The sequence below is a fragment of the Malus domestica genome, chromosome 15 (assembly GCF_042453785.1).
Source record: "Malus domestica chromosome 15, GDT2T_hap1".
Lineage (NCBI taxonomy): Eukaryota > Viridiplantae > Streptophyta > Magnoliopsida > Rosales > Rosaceae > Malus > Malus domestica.
Window position 1 is genome coordinate 11,989,364 of NC_091675.1, and position 19,529 is coordinate 12,008,892.

The following is a 19,529-nucleotide window of genomic DNA, read 5'->3' on the forward strand; positions in this document are numbered from 1 at the left end:
AAATGATTAAATGAATGCCACAACTAAAGAAACAAAAAAAGTTCCATTTAAAAATGCCTTAACCACTAATTACTAATTAATTCAATAGTTTGGTCTTAACCACAATTAGCCAAATTATCAGTCTTAATCGTCCTTTTTTACAATATATTATTAGATGCGTTGCGCATTTGTGGGAATATACTATTTTGAGTGCAATGACCAAATGCATTTATAAAAAAGAAGTAAATATGATTGAAACTTGTTTCACTCACTCATTGTTGATTACCGTTAGATTTTGAAATTTAAACTAATTTAATGACAATCAATGAAAAATAAGCATCACCCTCACTTTAAAAGATGAGCGAAAATGCGCTCAATAAATATAAAAAAATTCACAAAGAATTATGTTATATCATGTACTGCTATGGGATTCAGTAACTTAACTGTTGATTTACGAAAATCATAACTAAGACCGGTCACTTACAATTATAAAAAAATACTACTAAACTTAGTACGGAGCGACTAAACTAAAAAAGGTCAAAAATAGAAGAATGTTTGGCCAAAAATGGAAGAAAAAATCTACAAGGATGGGATTTGGGATAATCTTCCAACATACAAGCAACTACATATGCTGGGTTTTGGTTCATTGCATGACTTTCCATAACACAAAAGACAAGATTAGTTGGTTCGATTAAGTTAACACATAATACTTAACCCAAAATTATTTTATTTTTTCACTAATTTTTTCTTTGCTTGTTCATCAAGCCTCGGAATATGATGGGTGGAATTCTACTGCCCCCACAACCTTCAAATCCATAAGATTCGTCCAAAGCCTAATAAGTTGAAAGACAAGTTACATGAGGAAGTTTGTCTAATTTAATTTGACAATAATTGCCCCCAAAAAGTTTGAAGGCGAAACCAAAGGACATGTTAGTTGAGAAAATGATAATGCAAGACAATGACATTGAATTCTTGAATGTAATCGAGATATATAGGTTTTCTCTATATTCCTCATCACGAGAATAGACAGAGAGAAAAAAATAATCTCATTTATATTTAAAACAATAGAAAGATAGTTAGAAATTTACTTACATTGAGAACCACGCAGTTGGGATATTTACAAGTTCTTACAATATGATACGTTTTAACATTTTCACATAAACATTAACTTGAGATAACGCAACAGTATCATCTTAGAAGTCTTTCATGCTTTTTCTTTTGCCTCTACGAAGGGTTGCTTGCTTCAATACCATCCACTACTCTACAAGTTGTCCACCAACACCATATTTTTTTGACATTTTCTCAACCTTTACCGAATTCACTTGCACGTGGTTCAAAAGCACTTTCAGGCTTTCTCCTTTTACGTGGGACAAAAAATTCAAAGTAAGGAAAAGGAGAAAGGAGGAGCTATTTCTTCCTCTTTTCTGGAATATTTAATTGTTAATAGTGGGTAATTAGCTTATTAAACACAGAAGGAATCTTCCTAGTCCGCTGCTTGCTTAACTTCCAACACAAGGGAGGGAGACTAATACGCGGTCGGTAGGGCCTGACGTGGCATAATATTATCCACTCTACGACTTCATACAAAAAACTTAAAATGAGTACATTTTTGCTCACCACCATTTAGTATAGTCTATGCTCACCATCTAATTTATCATTATTAGATGAGTTTGAATTTTGAGATTTGTGCTTATCCACTACACGAATCTCGAAATTCAAACCCATCTAACGGTAATAAATAGGATGGTGAGCATACACCACACTAAATGATGGTGAGCAAAAAAACTCCCACTAAAAATACGTAGGGATTGTCCTATTATGCCAACTAGACAATATATATGCGATGGATAGATATTTCAAACACTCATTTTCCCATGTGCACTCAACGTTTTTTTTAAAACGAATTTTAACGAAAAGTTCTCGATACTGTTTCTTTAAAAGAAAAATCTTATTTTTACACTAAAAAATCAATCCTGATACTATTCACTTTACCCTTTATTTTGTCCTTATCGTTAAAACTCAAAGTTTTCAAGTCCTTTTCTTTAGTTTTGCTTTTTTAAAACCTTTGATAATGTATTTACTTATCAACAATGGGTATACGAGGAAAGACAATCATTCAGTCTTGACTTCCCTGATGTTTACTAACACAACAAATAAATAAAAATACCGATCTCACCTTCAAACAAAGAATGAGATAAACTACGGTTTAGTTTATCCGATTCTCATTTGTTACTTCTCATATTCCTAAGTTCTTTCATTCCTCGATTCCTTACTTGATTCCTAATAACTAAACACGTTACAAATTGAATAAATCAAAGGAGAATAACAATGATAAAAGTGTAAAAGAAAACGTGTGAAAATCAACCTTGTACTCCGAATTTGGGCCGCTACTAAACACATCCACTTTGTTACGTACCCACCGCACCCTACTAGACTATATAAAATCAGTCAGCCTGGAAGCGGTACCGGCCGGCCGTCCGTCTGCGGCGGTGACACACAAGGAACTACTCATTTCAGCTCAGAGCATACGCACTATAATTGAAACAAAATGGAAAGTGATCCTATTTTCGGTACCATGAAGATCATGAAAACAACAAAACTCAACCAGTACACCGAAAACTGGAGTCAAATAACGGGGGAAGTCGCTATATCTCCTCAATTCTCTAACACAATCATCTTGAGCAAAACCCAAAATGCCTACAGCGCCGGCCTATAATGCAACTCGAAGTTCCTAAAAAAAAAAAAAAATTCAAATTCCAGCAAAAGCCTTCTTGCCAGTGCCGGAAGATCCGGCAGGTGTCACCTTCAAGACGTTGAACCTCTTAGTCTTGGACAATGGCCTGAACATTGGTGAAGTACAAAACGAAAATCGAAAATGAGCACAGGTGGCCAGCCTATATTCATAAAATGAAACTAAAAAGGAGCTTCTAAGGTAAATCACCTGCACTGGCCGATGGTAACGTGATCTCCTTCCTTCACACGGAAGCATGGAGATACGTGGGCAGGTATGTTGGAATGTCGTTTCTCATATCTTAAGCAAGCGACAAGAAAACAAAATTTCAGAACGAAAGCATAGAGGATGGTACCTTTTAATTTTCCAAAATGTCAAACAGATGTTGAAGGAAAAGAAAAAAAGAATGCAAACATCATACCTTTGATACTTTTTGATATAATGTAGATAATTTCTTCGAACAATGATTGTTTTATTCATCTTAGCACTATGGCAAGTTCCAGCTAAGATGCGGCCCCTGATTGAAACATTTCCAGTGAACGGGCATTTCTTATCAATGTAAGTCCCTGTAAGAAACAAAAAAAATGAGATATCGCAACCGTATCAGCAAAATACAACACTCCAATTGCTCAATGCTGACACAAAAAATAAACAGGAAAACTAAAGCTCAATTTGGAGCGAAACTAGGACCCGATCTTTGGAAATCCCAAAAAACAAGCATTTCAAGTGATTGATTCAAAACTTAAGTTATTTCACGGAATAACACTCGCTATAGTCTCTCATCTGCTTAATTCTCCTAATTGAAAGGTAGTAGTATACGCTAATGAACGACATAGTGACATACCATAAAGACTTTAACAATGCAAATCACTATAAGAATGATAATACAACATTACTCAAATACCACTTTTTAATCAATCAGCATACAAAATTACAGCCAAACAATCATACACCAAACGCTTCGATTTCATTTCACGGCATAACTTAACCTACTATACATAAACGATACACAAGTAAAGATAGAGAGGACCTTCAATGGCATCCCTGGGGGTCTTGAAACCGAGCCCAACGCTCTTCCAGAACCGGTTACCGCCCTTTCCGGGTCTCTTCCCCTTCCCAGATTTCTTAGAGCTGATTAATTAATTCGATTACAGCAAAACATAAATAAATAAAAATTATAAAATAGGACGCAAATGTAAATGCATAATTAAGCAAAACAAATTTAGAACAACCAAATCTTAATCCCAACAAAAAAAAAAAAAAAAAAAATTGATCAACCAAACCAGTTACCTGATGAACACTTTGGGCTGCTTCAGAAACGCCTTCTCAGTCTGCAACCAAAAATGTCAAAAAAATCAAATAAAACGACTGCTATAAACATCGAAACGACGCCATTTTGGATACAATAACAACTAGCAGGGATAGAAGAAAAGAACCGACCTGTTCCGCCATGATTGAAAGCCCGAGAGGAGTCCAGGTGATAGCGGAGGAGGCGATTCAACGTTCCACAAAACCCTAGCCCTCTCGTTTGCGCGCCGCCCGCGTGTTGTACTGACATAACTCATAAGGGCGCGATTTGGGTAAGTTTAGGCCGGGTGTTTTGGGCCGAGATATTTTGGGCCGACTCCGACTCTGCGAGCCTTCGTTTTCGTTTGACTTCTGTTTATACACCTTATTTTGCTTATCTAAGATTTTTTAATTCCGAGCATATTACTACTCTAAGCTACATGAAGATAAAGATGAAGATAAAGGTTTGAACTTGAGACGTACGGCTTGAAGAGGAATATTCAGTTGGGCAATTCACTACTTGCGGGAGAATTCCTAACCAAAGTATATATCTGCCTTCTAAGGATCAAATAATCCATGGAAAACTAGGTGTTAATTAGCAAGGACGGAATTCGGTTTCCTGATATTTAAGTTATGTAACACTATGATATTATATCCGCTAAACAATGTCTCGATAGTATCCCCACAAATCGAAAGAAATTTTACACCATCTCGCATGAAGTGAAAAACAAGAAGCAATCTGTGTTGAAAAAAAAAGATTGTGCTAAAAAAACCCGATAACTTTTTCACGACAATGAGTACCGTTGCTTGAACCATCCGATCATGACTACTCCTTCTGCATCGAAGAAAAGCCACACTACTTGTAAACATCACAAAAATCAAAGAGCATAGGAGTACAAGAATGAAAATAAAACTGATTTAGATTTTCATGTACATCGTTGTCACCTTTTGGCGTTTTGAAGTAGGAAGATTTGGTTCGGATTCTTCAGAATCACTCCGCCGACGGGATGACCCAACATCGGAGGTCTCAGCCTGCAAAACACATAATCATCTTTATGTTCATTATCACTTTTTTAATTCATCGGTAACATTTTGTTTCAGCCTAACATCAAGATTTTCCACAACTTAATGTGCAGGTATGCTTTGTTTGGCCATTCACGAGAAAAAGGGCACTGAATGTTGGCGTAAAATGCCATGAAAATGATAACTGGTGTAGAATACGTACCCTGGTGGGAGAATCTTGGGCCATTCTGTGCTCGGAAGAATTTCCTGGCTCTCCCCCTGTGGCTTGAGATATGAATGGCATGATTTCATGAAGCAAATTAGACAAAAATATTCCTTCATCGCTGGCCCTTGGTTCTGCTTCCGGTGCAGCCACACCACCACTAGATGGCCTTGGCTGATCTGGTACAGAACCTGCAGTCACTCCCTCGGCACTGCCGTCTTCTACATGAATTTCACCATTCGGAAAGAGGGTCCTTATAAACTGTAATATACCACCTGGGACCTGTCTCTCAGATTCTTGGCTGTTTGGGGTTCCACCAGCTGATAAAATATTGATACTGACACTTCGTGAGATTGATGGTCGTCTTACATTGGGAGCTGATCCTGCAGGAAAAAGCCACTAATGAATACACTCAACCAATTATAGCAACTTAACCACAAGGGTTAACTAATTAGAAGAGATGAACAACTCAAATCAAGTCCTTTGATGAGCTACTGCCTAAATTAATTCTTGTGCGTAAGACCTTGGACGAGCTATGTGTTATTTTTGTTGAACCAAACCTTTTTCTTGCTACTTCACAAATTACATAGTATAACAAATTAAGAGACATGCAGTATCTAAAGTATAAAGAACAAAATATCTGAGAAAATTCTAGCACCGCCATACTCACTGATGGTGCTAGAAAACAAATTGTCCTCTCCTGGCACAGCCAGAGAGTATATTACCATCTCTTGCAGGATCTGCAGCATTTTGCTGTTCTGCTGCAGATTCAGAAGACTGATGATCAGTATGGAGATTGGCAGGGTGACGATCTCTGGACGCTGGAGTTCCTCGTTCACTATTCACATTCCCAGAAGCTACATGTTGAAACCTTCCAAGCAGTGGATGGTATAACCCTCCCGAAATACCAGAAGAATCTGATGGTTGGCGACTGAGGGAAGCAGGGACTGCTGCAACCATGGTCCTGATTGGCATTATCCTTACAGCCGGATCTCCAGCAAAAGCTGAACCACCTGAGACCCTTGAAGTGGCTTGATTAGTAGGATTTTCACTGCCAGAACTTGTTACTGGGTTTCTTTGCCCTGAAGGCTGCTGAGTCTCCCCATGTTCATCTCGAGTGGCATCGGGTGTGGTTGCCGACGAACCTTATGGATACAATGAATAATTCTTAAAGTTAACTTCTACTTAAGCATTAAACAAATGTAAACCAAACATGGACGGAAATAGCCTGGGAATAAATAATAAAAGGCACCTCTTCGTATTTGTATATCAATACGCCTTGGATGAAAACCAGTACCGAGTCCACTAACAAGACCAGAACCAGGCTGCATGGCTCCCATGGGGATGGCACCAAAGTTCGTTCCAGATTGGAAGGGAAGAGGCTGGCCAAATATGATTCAGTTTCAGTCAGTATAAATTAAACTATTTTCAACGAGGTGTTAATTAAGCGTTTAGAAAATTACCTGAACCATAATGGGATTAGGGCCAGTAGGGGATATGAAAACTGCAGGTCCAGCACTAACCACCGCGTCAGACTGCATAAGATGACCCAGAGAAAAGTTTAGAAGTCAGCTGAGATCTAAATGGACAGAATGACATGACAAGGAAAGTGCAATTCCAGGAAACACTACCGGTGCTTGACCCATTTGCAATGTCATGGTTGTACGACCAAGTTCAAGTAAAAAGGCACCTAGGTTATGAAATAAAGCTCCAGTTCTCGATGCACTAGCTTGGGCGCTCAACCGTGCTGCAGAATCAGTCACATTCACTTGATTCTCCAGTTGACTTGCAAATTGCTGCCAAGATGTAACATGAAAATCGCAATGTCTTTTTGTTTAACATGATAAATCAAACAGCTGAAAGCTTGTAGCTAATATAGAATCGCAGTAACTAGATTCTTCTGCTTTAAACAATAAAACTGCTCATTTGTGACAGCTAATGAAAAATCAAGCTTCCAACCACAAGTTGTCAACTTGGAACACAAATATATATATACTTGCAATAATATAGCGAAAAATTACAATGACACATAAGAACGCACAAGTAAGGATTCTCCAACTTGTTCAGCAAGTAATTGTCGAGTAGAACGCATGATTTCTGCCAACGATGCAGGAGTGGAGAGCCCCTCTTGCCTTATCCCTGAACGGGATGAGGAATTGGAGCTTTCTTCAGCCCTATGAGTAGCAACTGCTTGATTGCTTCCCGCATCTCTGTCTGTTGTTAAATGAGTTGACACTTAACCATTTCAGCGAACTAGCACCATTTGTGTAACAACTTTATATTAATAAAAATTCTTGCACATAGAAAACTCACCAATAGCCTCAAATTCACGCCTCATATGACTCAGATATTGGGTTAAAGTGGTCAAAGAATCAGGAATTACCTGCAAAGATCACCGATAAAGCAGAATATTTATACTATTGCTTTCAAAGAGATTCATTAAGTTAAAGATCAAACTATGCAAGAAGAATAAAACTTAATGAAACAAATTGGAAACTTTTAACTTGCCAGAGGTGGCAGGGCCCCCAAAGGAAATGATGTTGAATGACTAAAAGTCCCATTTGATCTATCAGATGGACCCCTTGCGGCAGTTTGTTCAGATTGAAATTGGGAGAAATCAAACAAACCACCCAAACCCAATGTCCTTTCTGGCCTCTGTGGCCCATGTTCCTTCAGCATATCAACCATCCCCATAACAGATTAAAGATGTAAGCATAAAAGTACACATAAATTTATAATAACAAATGATATACATATGCACAAACACAGTATCCATTAAGTGATATTAGCTTCAGAAATTTTCAATTTTAAATTTACCCTGACTTCAATCCCTTCACTGCCACCTGCAATATTTGGCATTCCTATAGAGCCGAGAACAGCAGAGATTATCTGCTCAGACACAGAGACAAGGAGGAAATCATCACCATGAATTTTTTTTTTTTTTTTCAGTTACCATGAAATTTATTTACACCATGTAGAAATACAAATTATTTAGTTAGAGACACACCCGATTGATTTGAGGTGCAAATCCATCCCCTTGAACAGGCATGCTGAAAGTTTCAATGACAACACCAGGGCCAGCATGACGGCTTGAACTTGAAGCTGGATCAGTTCCTACACACAGTTGGTAGTATGAAAACAATGTCAATGATGTTAATAGTTGAATCAAATATCTAGAAGAGAATTAAGGTTTGCCATTAATGTTGGACTACCAATTTTTCGAAACAGCCCATGAACCCAAACTATCAGGTAGTTTGCAAACAATGTGTCCATATCTAAAACATGTTAACACACAACACATAGAATTGTAGAGTACTAATAGTATTAAGATCAACCTTGATGATCTGGTAACCCTTCAGGTGATGGTGGAATAGGCTGTCTCACAACCAAATGTAAGGTGTGACCATCTTCAACATCTAAACTGTGTTAAGGAACTATCAAATGCGTACATGAAAAGCTGGTGAGTGAATGGAAGTGAGCCTATGAAGCCTACATTTTGGGAAACACACACCCACAGAGAATCCTAAGTAACATAGAGGTGCCACAAGGTTTAAAACTAAAAAATTCTTCCACAATACAAAAAGAATAGGATACGATAGGCAGAGAGAAGCTGATCATCCTTTAGAACTTTTCCTCGGCATATCAGTCGTTGTTGTTCTGATAGCACACCAGTGACAGAAGCAACTTGTTCTTTCAAAGCAGGAACTGGCATCTGCAGTTCATAAAACACAATTTAGTAAGGGTAGTGCTATCCACACACTCCTTTTTACCTTCCATACACTCCATGTTAATTTCTATCCTTTCATCCTTTTCAATTCATTCGATCTGACAGCAGAAAATTGAAAGGGGTGTGTGAAAGGTAAAAAGGGGTGTGTGGATAGCACCACCCTTAGTAAATTCAAAACTGTTGGGAAAACTTTTACAAAAAAAAATGCTACTGGCATTTTCCACGGGCAATATTCCTTCACAAATAAGCTTCAATAATTATTTTAAAAACTAGTTGGGAGCAGCCTCTCCATAAATGGGGCTAAGGCTAGCCGACATTCACCTCTCCCAGACCCTGCGTAAAGCGGGAGCCTTGTGCACTGGGTACGACCTTTTTTTTTAATTATTTTAAAAACTAGGATGAGCTGTTAATTAAGTCCCTGAATTATCACCTCAGTGAAAATTAGGTCCCTAAACTATTTTTTCAAAAAAATCAATCCTTAAATTTTAAAAATTTGCCAATTACATCCCTAATATTATATTCGAAGCTACTATATTCAACTTTCCGTCAATTTAAGTCACATTACTTGCATGTGATACACATTGAAGGGTAGATTGATAGTTTTTCATAAAGAAATAGTGTATGGAGTTAACCTTGGAGGGTAATTGGTAGTTTTTCATAAGACATAGTGTAAGTTAACTTTGGAGGGTAAATTAGAAGTTAGATTCGCAACCTATATGAAATGTTAAGGGCTTATAGGCGAGAAAATGACAGTATTACACTCTAAAGTGTGTCAAGTGACTTAAGTTGACGAAAAATTGGATAAAATAGCTTTGAATATAATAGCAAGGATGAAATTAGCAATTTTTAATGAATTTAGGGACTTATTTTACCAAAAAAATAATTCAGGGACCTAATTTTCACTGAGATGATAGTTCAAGGACTAAATCGGCACTTCACCCTAAAAACTATGTCAAATGCACAAGTAACTTTTCTAACATTTCGAGTTTTCACACATATTAGCACCTTTAACTTGAGGAAACCATCTCAAGCTGTTGGGAACATATTATATGGGTACACTCTATGCACATGGGGTACAATGGTAAATATTGTACGCAAGGATGTAAGTGTTGCACAAGAGCAGGAGATATAATAAAAGATCACTAAAGAAGCAACCTGTTTATCCACCCTGAGAGTATAGGTTTGTGAATCCAATGTTTTTATTTTAATCTCAATAGTGGCTTCAGACCCTTCGACCTGCTCACCCATGAGAATCTGTTCACTACCATTACTTCCCATTCTCCTCAGACCGCAATGAACCTAGAAAACAGCAAGAGTATAAATCATAAAACAGCCCTCTTTCTCCTTATTATAGGTTGGGCTGGAGAAAATGGAGCATTCAATCAACTACTACTTAATAATATAATGACATGATAATCGACAATGAAAAAAAAATGAGAAAAAGGAAAAACCATTAATGTTATAAGGCATGCCCATCTCTAATTAACAGTAATGCGCAATTGTAGTAAAAACATGGGTAGCAATTCTTGGTTAATTCCCAAACCACAACAAGTATTCCAACGAAAAATTCATATATACAATGTGTTTGATTTTCCATAACCTAAGCCAACTTCAACACATGATTGTGTACAATTACAAACTCTTTGTCACTATTCTGAGTTAACAACATTGCACTCAATAGTCTGCACATATGCAAGGCAAAGCATAAAAGTTAGTATAAAGGCATTCATTCATTATAGTTAAATGCCGAATCACATCACTAAAATTTATGACCAAAATCTACTCATCAGCTCCACAAGCAAACATCGTAACGGAACTACAAGGAAAGTAACAGCACTCGTATCACAATTTCCTATTCTCTTTTTTTCTTTTCAATGTCACATTTCATGACCCTGACTTTGATCCACTCTCACCAGCTAGCACACATGAACTTTGTTCGAACTTTTTAATGCCGAAACAAGATTTGGTTTTGTTTGATTCAAACAACTTTGAATGAACAACTCATTTCACATTCCCTTTGTCTTTGTGAAATTGGATTTAATCGCATGCAATCTCTCAAAACCTCAGTAAAGTGAACACCTTTTACTCATACACACGAACAGATGATTACAAAACACATCCTAAACAAACAACAACCTAAATACTAACAATCATAGGATTTCTGGAATCAAGAACAACCAAAAACAAAAAACCTCAGAATTCCAAAATATAAAAAAATCCAGAAGGGCAATACATTCAAACCTAACCAACCCAAAAACACAAAAAACCCAATTGAATCACCGAATAAAATCGAAAAAAAAAAACGAAAAACCCAATACACAGAACATGATCATAGTTCTTACCTAAAATACAGAAACTTCGATAAGCTTCCGGAAGATGAGGAATCGTGACAAAAGCCCTATAGCCGTGGACAACTGTGTACAAAAGCCCTCGGAGACACAGAGGTTTATACGCAGGTGGTCTCTGCCACTGAGATTTTTGTGGGTCGTCGTCCGCTCTGTCACTGTGTGGCAAATGATGGAGGAGGAGGGCTGGGCAGGAAGGAAATACTGGTGTACTAACTTTTGCCTAAATTAGTGGGGGCATAATCGACCGGTAAATTTTTTTTTTTTTTGGAGAGGTAAATAGCTCTGCATTTTCACCGTCGGGATTGGGTTTTTTTATCACTGTTTAGAAAATAAAATAGAGCACGTGCGGTTACATCACGGATGATGAAGTTTTTTAATTCAAAACCAATCAAGTTCATACTACAAAGTCATCTTGGTCAATCTATAGGTCGCGATATTTGCTATTCTTCAAATGTAGAGAATACAAACTCGCGATATTGTTATTGGATCCAAACTCGAAAGCTTAGGACGAGTTTTATGGAAAAACCTCATTCAAGTACATATATTGACGTTTTGAGAGGCTGAAAAAAGTTACGAAATAAGTAGCACGCACCGCTCAAATAAAATTATTTACAATAATGTTAAGGATCATATTATTGTACCTCACGAAGTGGTAAATGGTGCACATAATTAACATCAAATGAGATAAATCTATCAATTAACCTGACATATATGCATCACTTATCACATTACGTAGTACATAAAGATGATATAAAAATGTATTAAGAAAAGAATCCAAATTAATAAGGAAACAAATAAAATTGAATAGCTAGTCAGATTTTCTATTCAATTTTATTTTCCTACTATACAAATAGATACTGTGTTAAATGAGCTATACATCGAATACAGTTTGTCACCTATCATAATGTAGTGACATAATAATAATAATAATAATAATAATGATGTCACGCCCCGGACCTGGGGTCGGTAATAAAAACTTGAACCCGAATCTGAAACGTGGGTTAAAAGCTAAATAAATAAAATAAAACTAAAATAACGAAGTGAAAAATAAATTTCCTCTTATAAAAAGAAATCCATAATTCTTTACAAGGCTAAATAAATAAATACAAATTCTAGCCTCACATCTATTTCGTCTCATCCCCTCTACCCTTTTGACAGTTTAGTTAGTAAACCTGCATAACAATAGAGGGGTGAGCTTCAACAGCTCAGTAGAGACATAACCTTATCACAGTAAATTGACAATATTAAATGAAGTGTAATAAAATCATGTAATCAAGTACCAAATCATTATCATCAACAATGCATGAGTGCAATACAATACTCTTCATGTCTACCCGTTAATTCATATAATAAAACACGCGGACCTGCACGTCCCATACCGTGCATTTTACCTCTGCAGTGGTGGTTCGAATGTTTTAATATACAAATTAAGCCCATGTAACTCAATCATCCCAATTTCCCCTTTTGTTAGTCATCTTGCCAAAACTCTTCGTCGCCAATCCCGAATTACCCTCAAAGAAACTGTGCACTGTGGGCTCGCCTGAGACTTGGTACCTACTAAGAGTTTGGCTCAATTACACAAAAGATCATTTCCATTACCCTCTTTCCAAATTCCTTTCTCACCAACAAAGTTCCAACCACTTCTGACACATGAGTGATGCACAAGTAACGTTATTACATCTTTCACATGCAACAATATATCTCCGTGTCACAATATATCTCAACGAATAACATTCCAGTAGTTCTAACAAGTAAACAACCAACTGAAGCAATAATCCAAACAATGTCCAACCACATTAATCAACCAACACAAATATAGTTGTGAACACGGAAAATTCCTGAAACGAAAGAGACAAGAAACGACGTGCACAAACAAATATTTGTATTTGATGATTTTGGGTTACAATCTCTCTTTATTTTGATCCTCTGATTTGATCTCCGTAAGATGTTGATTTGTGGATGTTTCGTTGATCCAAGGGCCGTTGGGGCTTGATCTTGGATGAACTGTTGGAAGTTTCTTCAAATGGTCGTGGGCTTGATCTTTGAAGGTGGATTTGAGCGGATCTTCAAGGGCTTTTGGGCTTGATCTTGAAGAAACAGTGATGAACAGATCTTCAAGGGCTTTTGGGCTTAATCTTGAAGAACGGTTGGATGTGTGGATTTGTCGACGTTTGTTGATCCGAAGGGCCGTTGGGGCTTGATCTTGGAAGAACGATGAACGAAGAACACTTTCTTCAAGGGCCGTCGGGGCTTGATCTTGAAGGTGGATGATTGTTGATCCAAAGGGCCGTTGGGGCTTGATCTTGGATGAACGGATGATGAATGATGGTGCTTTCTTCAAGGGCCGTCGGGGCTTGATCTTGAAAGAGCGATGGACGAAGAACGAAGGACGAAGAGAGCTTTCTTGATTCTTCGGGAACCTGGATGCTTGAGAGCTTCGGAGTTTCAGAGCTTCAGAGCTTCAAGGTGTAATATGAATTGGTTCCCTTAAATGAATGAAATAGGCTTGTATTTATAGAAATTTCCAAGGCCTAATTTTGAATATAATATTCCAGATGAAATAAGTCGTTTCTGCCAGGTGTTGACACGTGTCCTATTTGATGACTTTTCCAACTCATTTCAATTTTCGTTGAGTCACACGCTACGTGTAAAATTTATGTAATACATGAGCGTTGACACTTTGATTTACCGGTCAACATTTATTTACGAAATTTCGATGTCTACAAATGCCCCCACTTCAAGGCACGTCGTATACATGTGCTTGTCACGTGTAGGAGATGCGTTTTGAAGTCCCTTACTGTAGATGTCGATCCAAGGGCCATCGAGGCTCGATCTTGAATTGGGCTGGAGATTGTTTCAAGGGCCGTTGAGGCTTGATCTTGAATTGGGTTTGAGATTTCTTCAAGGCCCGTTGAGGCTTGATCTTGAAGGTTGAAATTGGACCACAAGGAGCTTCATGTGGTAGATGATCTTTGGCTTTGGTAGTGGGTGAATCGGCATGTATTTTGTTGCGCTTGTTGACTTTCCACAGCTTTGATCTTGAACTGGGTTGAAGGATTTTCTGGATTCCTTCAATTGTTGATTTTCCACAGCTTATTCTTGAACTAGGTTTTGATTCAAGGGTGGTAGACACTTAATCTTGAATCGGACTTGTGATTTCTTCCAGGGCCGTCGAGGCTTGATTTTGAATTTGGCTGGAAGCTTCTTCAAGGGCCGTTGGGGCTTGATTCTTGAAGGCTGACTCGAACACATGGCAAGCAGGCACGAGGTGAAGGTGACGACTTGTTGCTTTGTTCAATCTTTCTAATTCACACCTGAGCAGTTTGGTCAACGGTATGATCTTCAAGATTGATGGGCTCTTCTTCCAGTTGGTGACTTGGTCTTTAAGGATTTGATTCAAGAGTGGTGAATCGGCACGTGCAGCCCACAACGCCTAGTAAGTCGACCCAAGAATTTGAGGGTCAAAACGAGTTCACCGTCCTCAGGCAGATGCGGCATCTTCTCGAGTTCTTCATCTCAGACTCTTTCTGCTGAGTTGACTGTGCATGCTGCATTCTTCTCTGCTTGTTTCTTCAGGCAGATGTGGCAGCTTCTCGAGTTCCTCAGTTCGGACTCCTTCTGCTGAGTTGACCGTGCAGACCGCATTCTTCTCTGCTTGTTCCTTCTGCACCTTGTCTCCACATGCTGCAAGGTATCATTTTCACTTGCCTTATCTGTCCTCCAGGCAGATGTGGCAGCTTCTTTGAAAGTACAGCAGCAGTGGAAGGCGAGTACTCGAGAGCAGTGCTAGGTAGGCAATCAGGGAAGGGTTCCAAGCAGTCGGTTCCTTACCCGAGTTTGAGTGGAAGTTCCGGCATATTGTTTTCTTTATCCTTGTCTTTGTAGGTAAGAACAAGGACAAAGGAAATGATAGGGAGAACGCATGATATGAGATACTCTTGCTTTCTACCCTGGTGATATGAGATACTTTTGCTTTTGGAGTCATTGGCTTGCAGAGGTACCCCAAGGAATAAGGAACACTGAATGACTCGAGAGGTTTCGTTGGGAAAGCATTTTTGAAGATGAAGAAAGGCTCTGTATGTCTGTCTTGCTACGGAAGGTGAAGGTGGACAGTTATAGGAGATCCCTTAATACCTGTAGAGGTACTATTCTTTCACTTGTGTCGGCAACTAACGCGTGATTGAACAGTAAATTTTCACGTGCTTTCTCCTTCACCGAAAATCTTCGACAAATTGCCCGTGATTTGCGCAAAGTTGAGTGTGCATATGACAGGTGATGACGCGGCTGAAAAAGACTGGCGCCTCTTCGATATCTGGGATCGGCGCTTCGACAAATTGCCCGTGATTTTCGCAAAGTTGAGTTTGCGCGTGACGGGTGCTGACGAGGCTGAAAAAGACTGGTGCCTCTTCGATACCTGGGATTGGCGCTTTAACAAATTGCCCGTGATTTCCGCAAAGCTGAGTTTGCGTGTGACGGGTGCTAACGCGTCTGGAAAAGCAAGATGCTTCTCCGATTTCTGAGCTTGCCTCTTCGATTTTTGAATCGGCATTTTCGAACTCTGAGCTCACCTCTTCGATCTCTGAAATCCCGTCGAGTGCTGATTTTTTTATAGAGGCACGCAGTTCATTTCAAAGCACACTTGAATTTTCGCTTGTAGAAACTCCCCTCTTGTACTTCTAAGATCTTAATTTGTCCGACCTCTTCTTTATGTAACACCTTTGAAAATGTCTGGGCCCTCCGACCGTCGTTTTGATTTGAACCTTGGTGAAGAGGCAGTCCCGCCTTCTCCAGACAACATATGGCGCCCATCCTTCATATCCCCTACTGGTCCTCTTACCGTTGGGGATTCGGTGGTGAAGAATGATATGACCGCTGCGGTGGTGGCCCGAAACCTTGTCACTCCCAGAGATAACAGACTACTTTCCAAACGGTCTGATGAGTTGGCTGTTAAGGATTCTCTGGCTCTTAGTGTGCAGTGTGCAGGTTCTGTGTCTAATATGGCCCAACGCCTATTTGCTCGAACCCGTCAAGTTGAATCATTGGCGGCTGAGGTGATGAGTCTCAAACAAGAGATTAGAGGGCTCAAGCAGGAGAATAAACAGTTGCATAAGCTCGCCCATAGCTATGCGACAAACATGAAGAGGAAGATTGACCAGATGCAGGAATCTAATGGTCAGATTTTACTTGATCATCAGAGCTTTGTGGGTTTATTCCAGCAGCATTTGCCTTCGTCTTCTGGGGCTGTGCCGTGTAATGAAGCCTCAAATGATCAACCTTCGATGCCTCTTCTTCCTGGAGTTCCGCCGAGTGGTGTGACTTCAAACAGTCAACCTCCGACGTCTCTTTTTCCTAGAGCTCCGCCGAGTACTGAGACACCACCTGAGCAATGAAGACTCCTTCCCGTTTGTTTGCACATTTGTAAATTTTTTTTTTTTTTTTTTTTTTTTTGTATGTAGAATGCAATTTTATGTAATCTTTCCAGAGAAATAAATAAAAATTCTCTCAATGTAATTTTTTTTTTATATATAGAAATAAATAAAATGAACTTTATTTCTTTCAATGCAATTATTATATATATAATTTTTATACATATTACATTATATATATATGCACACACCGCACCATCATGACCCCTTTTTTTTTATTATTATATTTTCTTTTTTTTTACTTTCGGTGCTAGCCACAACCACTTTCTTTTGCATGCACCATTCTATATCTTTTCATTATTTTTTCTTTCATGGTGCTGGCACCACCTTTGCTTTTCCCCTTTTTTTTATTTTTTTATTTTTTTTTATATTTTTTCTTTGCTTTCGGTGCCGGGTGCACCATGTCTCTTATTTTCCTTTTTTTTTTTTTTATATTGTAATTTTTTATATGCACACATACATACGTACGTACATACATATACATACATATATATATATATATATAGGATGCAGGATAGGATGGAGAGAAGGCAGGGAGGAGCCTGGTGGATGAAGATGGTGGCTTTGTGGCTGCGGAGGATTGCGTGGGCGGCCATGGAAGAGCGAGGCCCTGTCGGTGCAGCTCCGTGAAGAACGCCCCGCCCCAACACTCGATGCCACGCTTGCCGTGCACATGATGTTCCCTCTCATGCCGCCATCCCGCGGACGTTGACCGCCATGAGCTTGTCGTAGTTGGAGAGGGAGGTGGACGGAAGAGAATGAGAGAGGACAAAGATGAGAGGAGAGACGGCGGAGCACGCCGTCAGAACGGATTTGAACTTCTGGTGGCGAAAAGTCAAAGCCGCCGTGGTCAACAACCTCTTTGTTCTTCTTCACTTTCTTTCCCTTCCAATCGGCGGAGTTCTGATCTTCTCCGGCACCGAGACTTGCTGCAAGGCGGAGGTGGCGCAACCCAGGCCTCTGAAGCTGGAGAGGAGGAGTGGAGGATACGGGCTGGCGTGGAGGAAGGTGGCGATTGGAGCAATTGATGAACGAGATCGGTGTTTCCTGCCTCAATTTTTTCAACACTGCCTAGTATAACCCGGCACAAAATAGCATATTTTTCGCCATTATCATCCTGTTCCGACTGCCCACAACTCAGGAAAGGCGCTGATAAATGCGAAAGGTGAAGACCGACGCCATGCGACTGCGTCCCAGAAACCTTGCTGGGTGCGCCGAACCCATGTGTCAAAATGCCTCTCACATCGCTGCCCGAGACGCCGCACCAGGCGTATACAACATTGGCCTAGCCCCGAGCCGCCTTGGTGATCTCAATCTGCTTCTGAAACACCTCCATTCGAGCCTTATCCAACGGCCCGTCACGAACACACTGATGAACTGCCGTCACAGCAGCCGAGAGATCGACCTTCCTCATCCCCGCGAGAAACAAATCGCTGCACACTGTGTAAACCCTCTCAACTCCTCCCAGCAACCTCACATTCGGCCACTCCGAACTCCACGGCCTTATCGACGATGTTACTTCGTCCTCATCCGCCGGCTCTTCCTCCGTCCGCTTCTTGCCCAAAACCCGACCCGATACATTGACCCGTTGGTTGATTTGGACCTTCGGACTATCCGACCGGTCCACCAAATCCTCGCTGACAAACGCCTTAGGGAAGAAAGGCCTACCGTTCACGTCAATCCAAGCGATAGATCTCTGACTCCCAGCCCCCAAATCAATATGCAACATTCGCACAAAGTCAAACAACATCGTTGACCCCTCCACGTCAACGCTGACCACCGCCTTGCGCTCCGCGAAACCTGCACGCAGAAATTCGACGATCGGGTTCGGCAAGTCGTCCCAGGACTCGTTCTAGAAGAACATAACCCGTGCTGGGGCGGCGCTCCGCTTGAAATTGGAGGGGTAGTGCATCCGATTGCAGAAGTTCTTAGAGCTCGCTGAGGAAGACCGAGTGCAGAGAAAAGGGTTTTCTGCAAAACACCGGAGTCGTCTCTGAGACGCCTGGGTACTCACCTTTCTTCAAGTGTCTCTTTCTGATGTCGGTAGTCGAGGATGAAGTGGAGCGACAGAGAGAGGATTCCTCTGCATAAACTTTGGCACATTCTTTGGGCCGCCATAGGTATGAGGCCCAAAATCTTGATGGGCTTCAGTTCTGACCTCAACGGGCTGCATGCCTTTTCAAACTTTCAACGGATAAAAAAAATGGATAAAATGTAAGGTCCTAGTGGTAAAGAAGGTGAGTGGAAGACATGGCAGCTTGGCTGGGACGAGAAGGAGTTTATATATATATATATATATATATATATATATATATTTTTTTTTTCTTTTCTTTTCTTTTGAAGAAACTGTAATTTTGATGTGACTTTCATTAGTCACCTTCAATAAAACATTTATTTCTTTATTTTGATGTGACTGAACCTGAAATTGAATATTCAAGCTGCCTACGTACCCTTCCAAATAAATAGATCAAGTCAAAACGTAGTTCAAATACATACATATTTTTTTGGTATTTTTTTTTTGTGCCGTTTGCAGTTTCAGCTCGTGCAGACAAGGAGCATTTGGTGCCGTGTTGCAGTTTCAGCTCGTGCAGGCAAGGAGCATTTGGTGCCGTGTTGCAGTTTCAGCTCGTGCAGGCAAGGAGCGTTGGTGTTGCCTTTTATGCTCGTGTAGACCAGGAGCGTTGTGCCATGCAGTTTAGGCTCGTGCAGGCAAGGAGCCTCGTGTCCTACAGTTTAAGCTCGTGCGGACAAGGAGCTTTGGTGTCTTGCAGTTTAGGCTCTTGCAGACAATGAGCTTTTGGTCGTC

At 39.9% G+C, this 19,529-nt stretch overlaps 2 protein-coding genes across 2 annotated transcripts; both read right to left on the reverse strand.

Moving 5' to 3' along the window:
• Nucleotides 1-2,517: 2,517 nt before the first annotated feature.
• LOC114819130 (small ribosomal subunit protein uS17-like) lies at nucleotides 2,518-4,382 on the reverse strand. The gene is made up of 6 exons (XM_029094818.2): nucleotides 4,151-4,382; nucleotides 4,001-4,041; nucleotides 3,741-3,841; nucleotides 3,132-3,276; nucleotides 2,921-3,010; nucleotides 2,518-2,819 (listed from the first exon to the last, which is right to left on the reverse strand). Exons 1-6 carry the CDS (start codon nucleotides 4,160-4,162, stop codon nucleotides 2,729-2,731), a joined length of 480 nt encoding a protein of 159 aa, XP_028950651.2. The 5' UTR covers nucleotides 4,163-4,382; the 3' UTR covers nucleotides 2,518-2,728.
• Nucleotides 4,383-4,622: 240 nt separating this feature from the next.
• On the reverse strand, nucleotides 4,623-11,519 carry LOC103400039 (ubiquitin-like domain-containing protein CIP73). The gene is made up of 16 exons (XM_029094817.2): nucleotides 11,292-11,519; nucleotides 10,105-10,248; nucleotides 8,817-8,934; nucleotides 8,558-8,638; nucleotides 8,230-8,336; nucleotides 8,040-8,111; nucleotides 7,731-7,892; nucleotides 7,536-7,605; nucleotides 7,264-7,436; nucleotides 6,854-7,018; nucleotides 6,686-6,757; nucleotides 6,475-6,604; nucleotides 5,948-6,367; nucleotides 5,223-5,605; nucleotides 4,943-5,029; nucleotides 4,623-4,832 (listed from the first exon to the last, which is right to left on the reverse strand). Exons 2-16 carry the CDS (start codon nucleotides 10,225-10,227, stop codon nucleotides 4,824-4,826), a joined length of 2,172 nt encoding a protein of 723 aa, XP_028950650.2. The 5' UTR covers nucleotides 10,228-10,248; nucleotides 11,292-11,519; the 3' UTR covers nucleotides 4,623-4,823.
• Nucleotides 11,520-19,529: the final 8,010 nt, after the last annotated feature.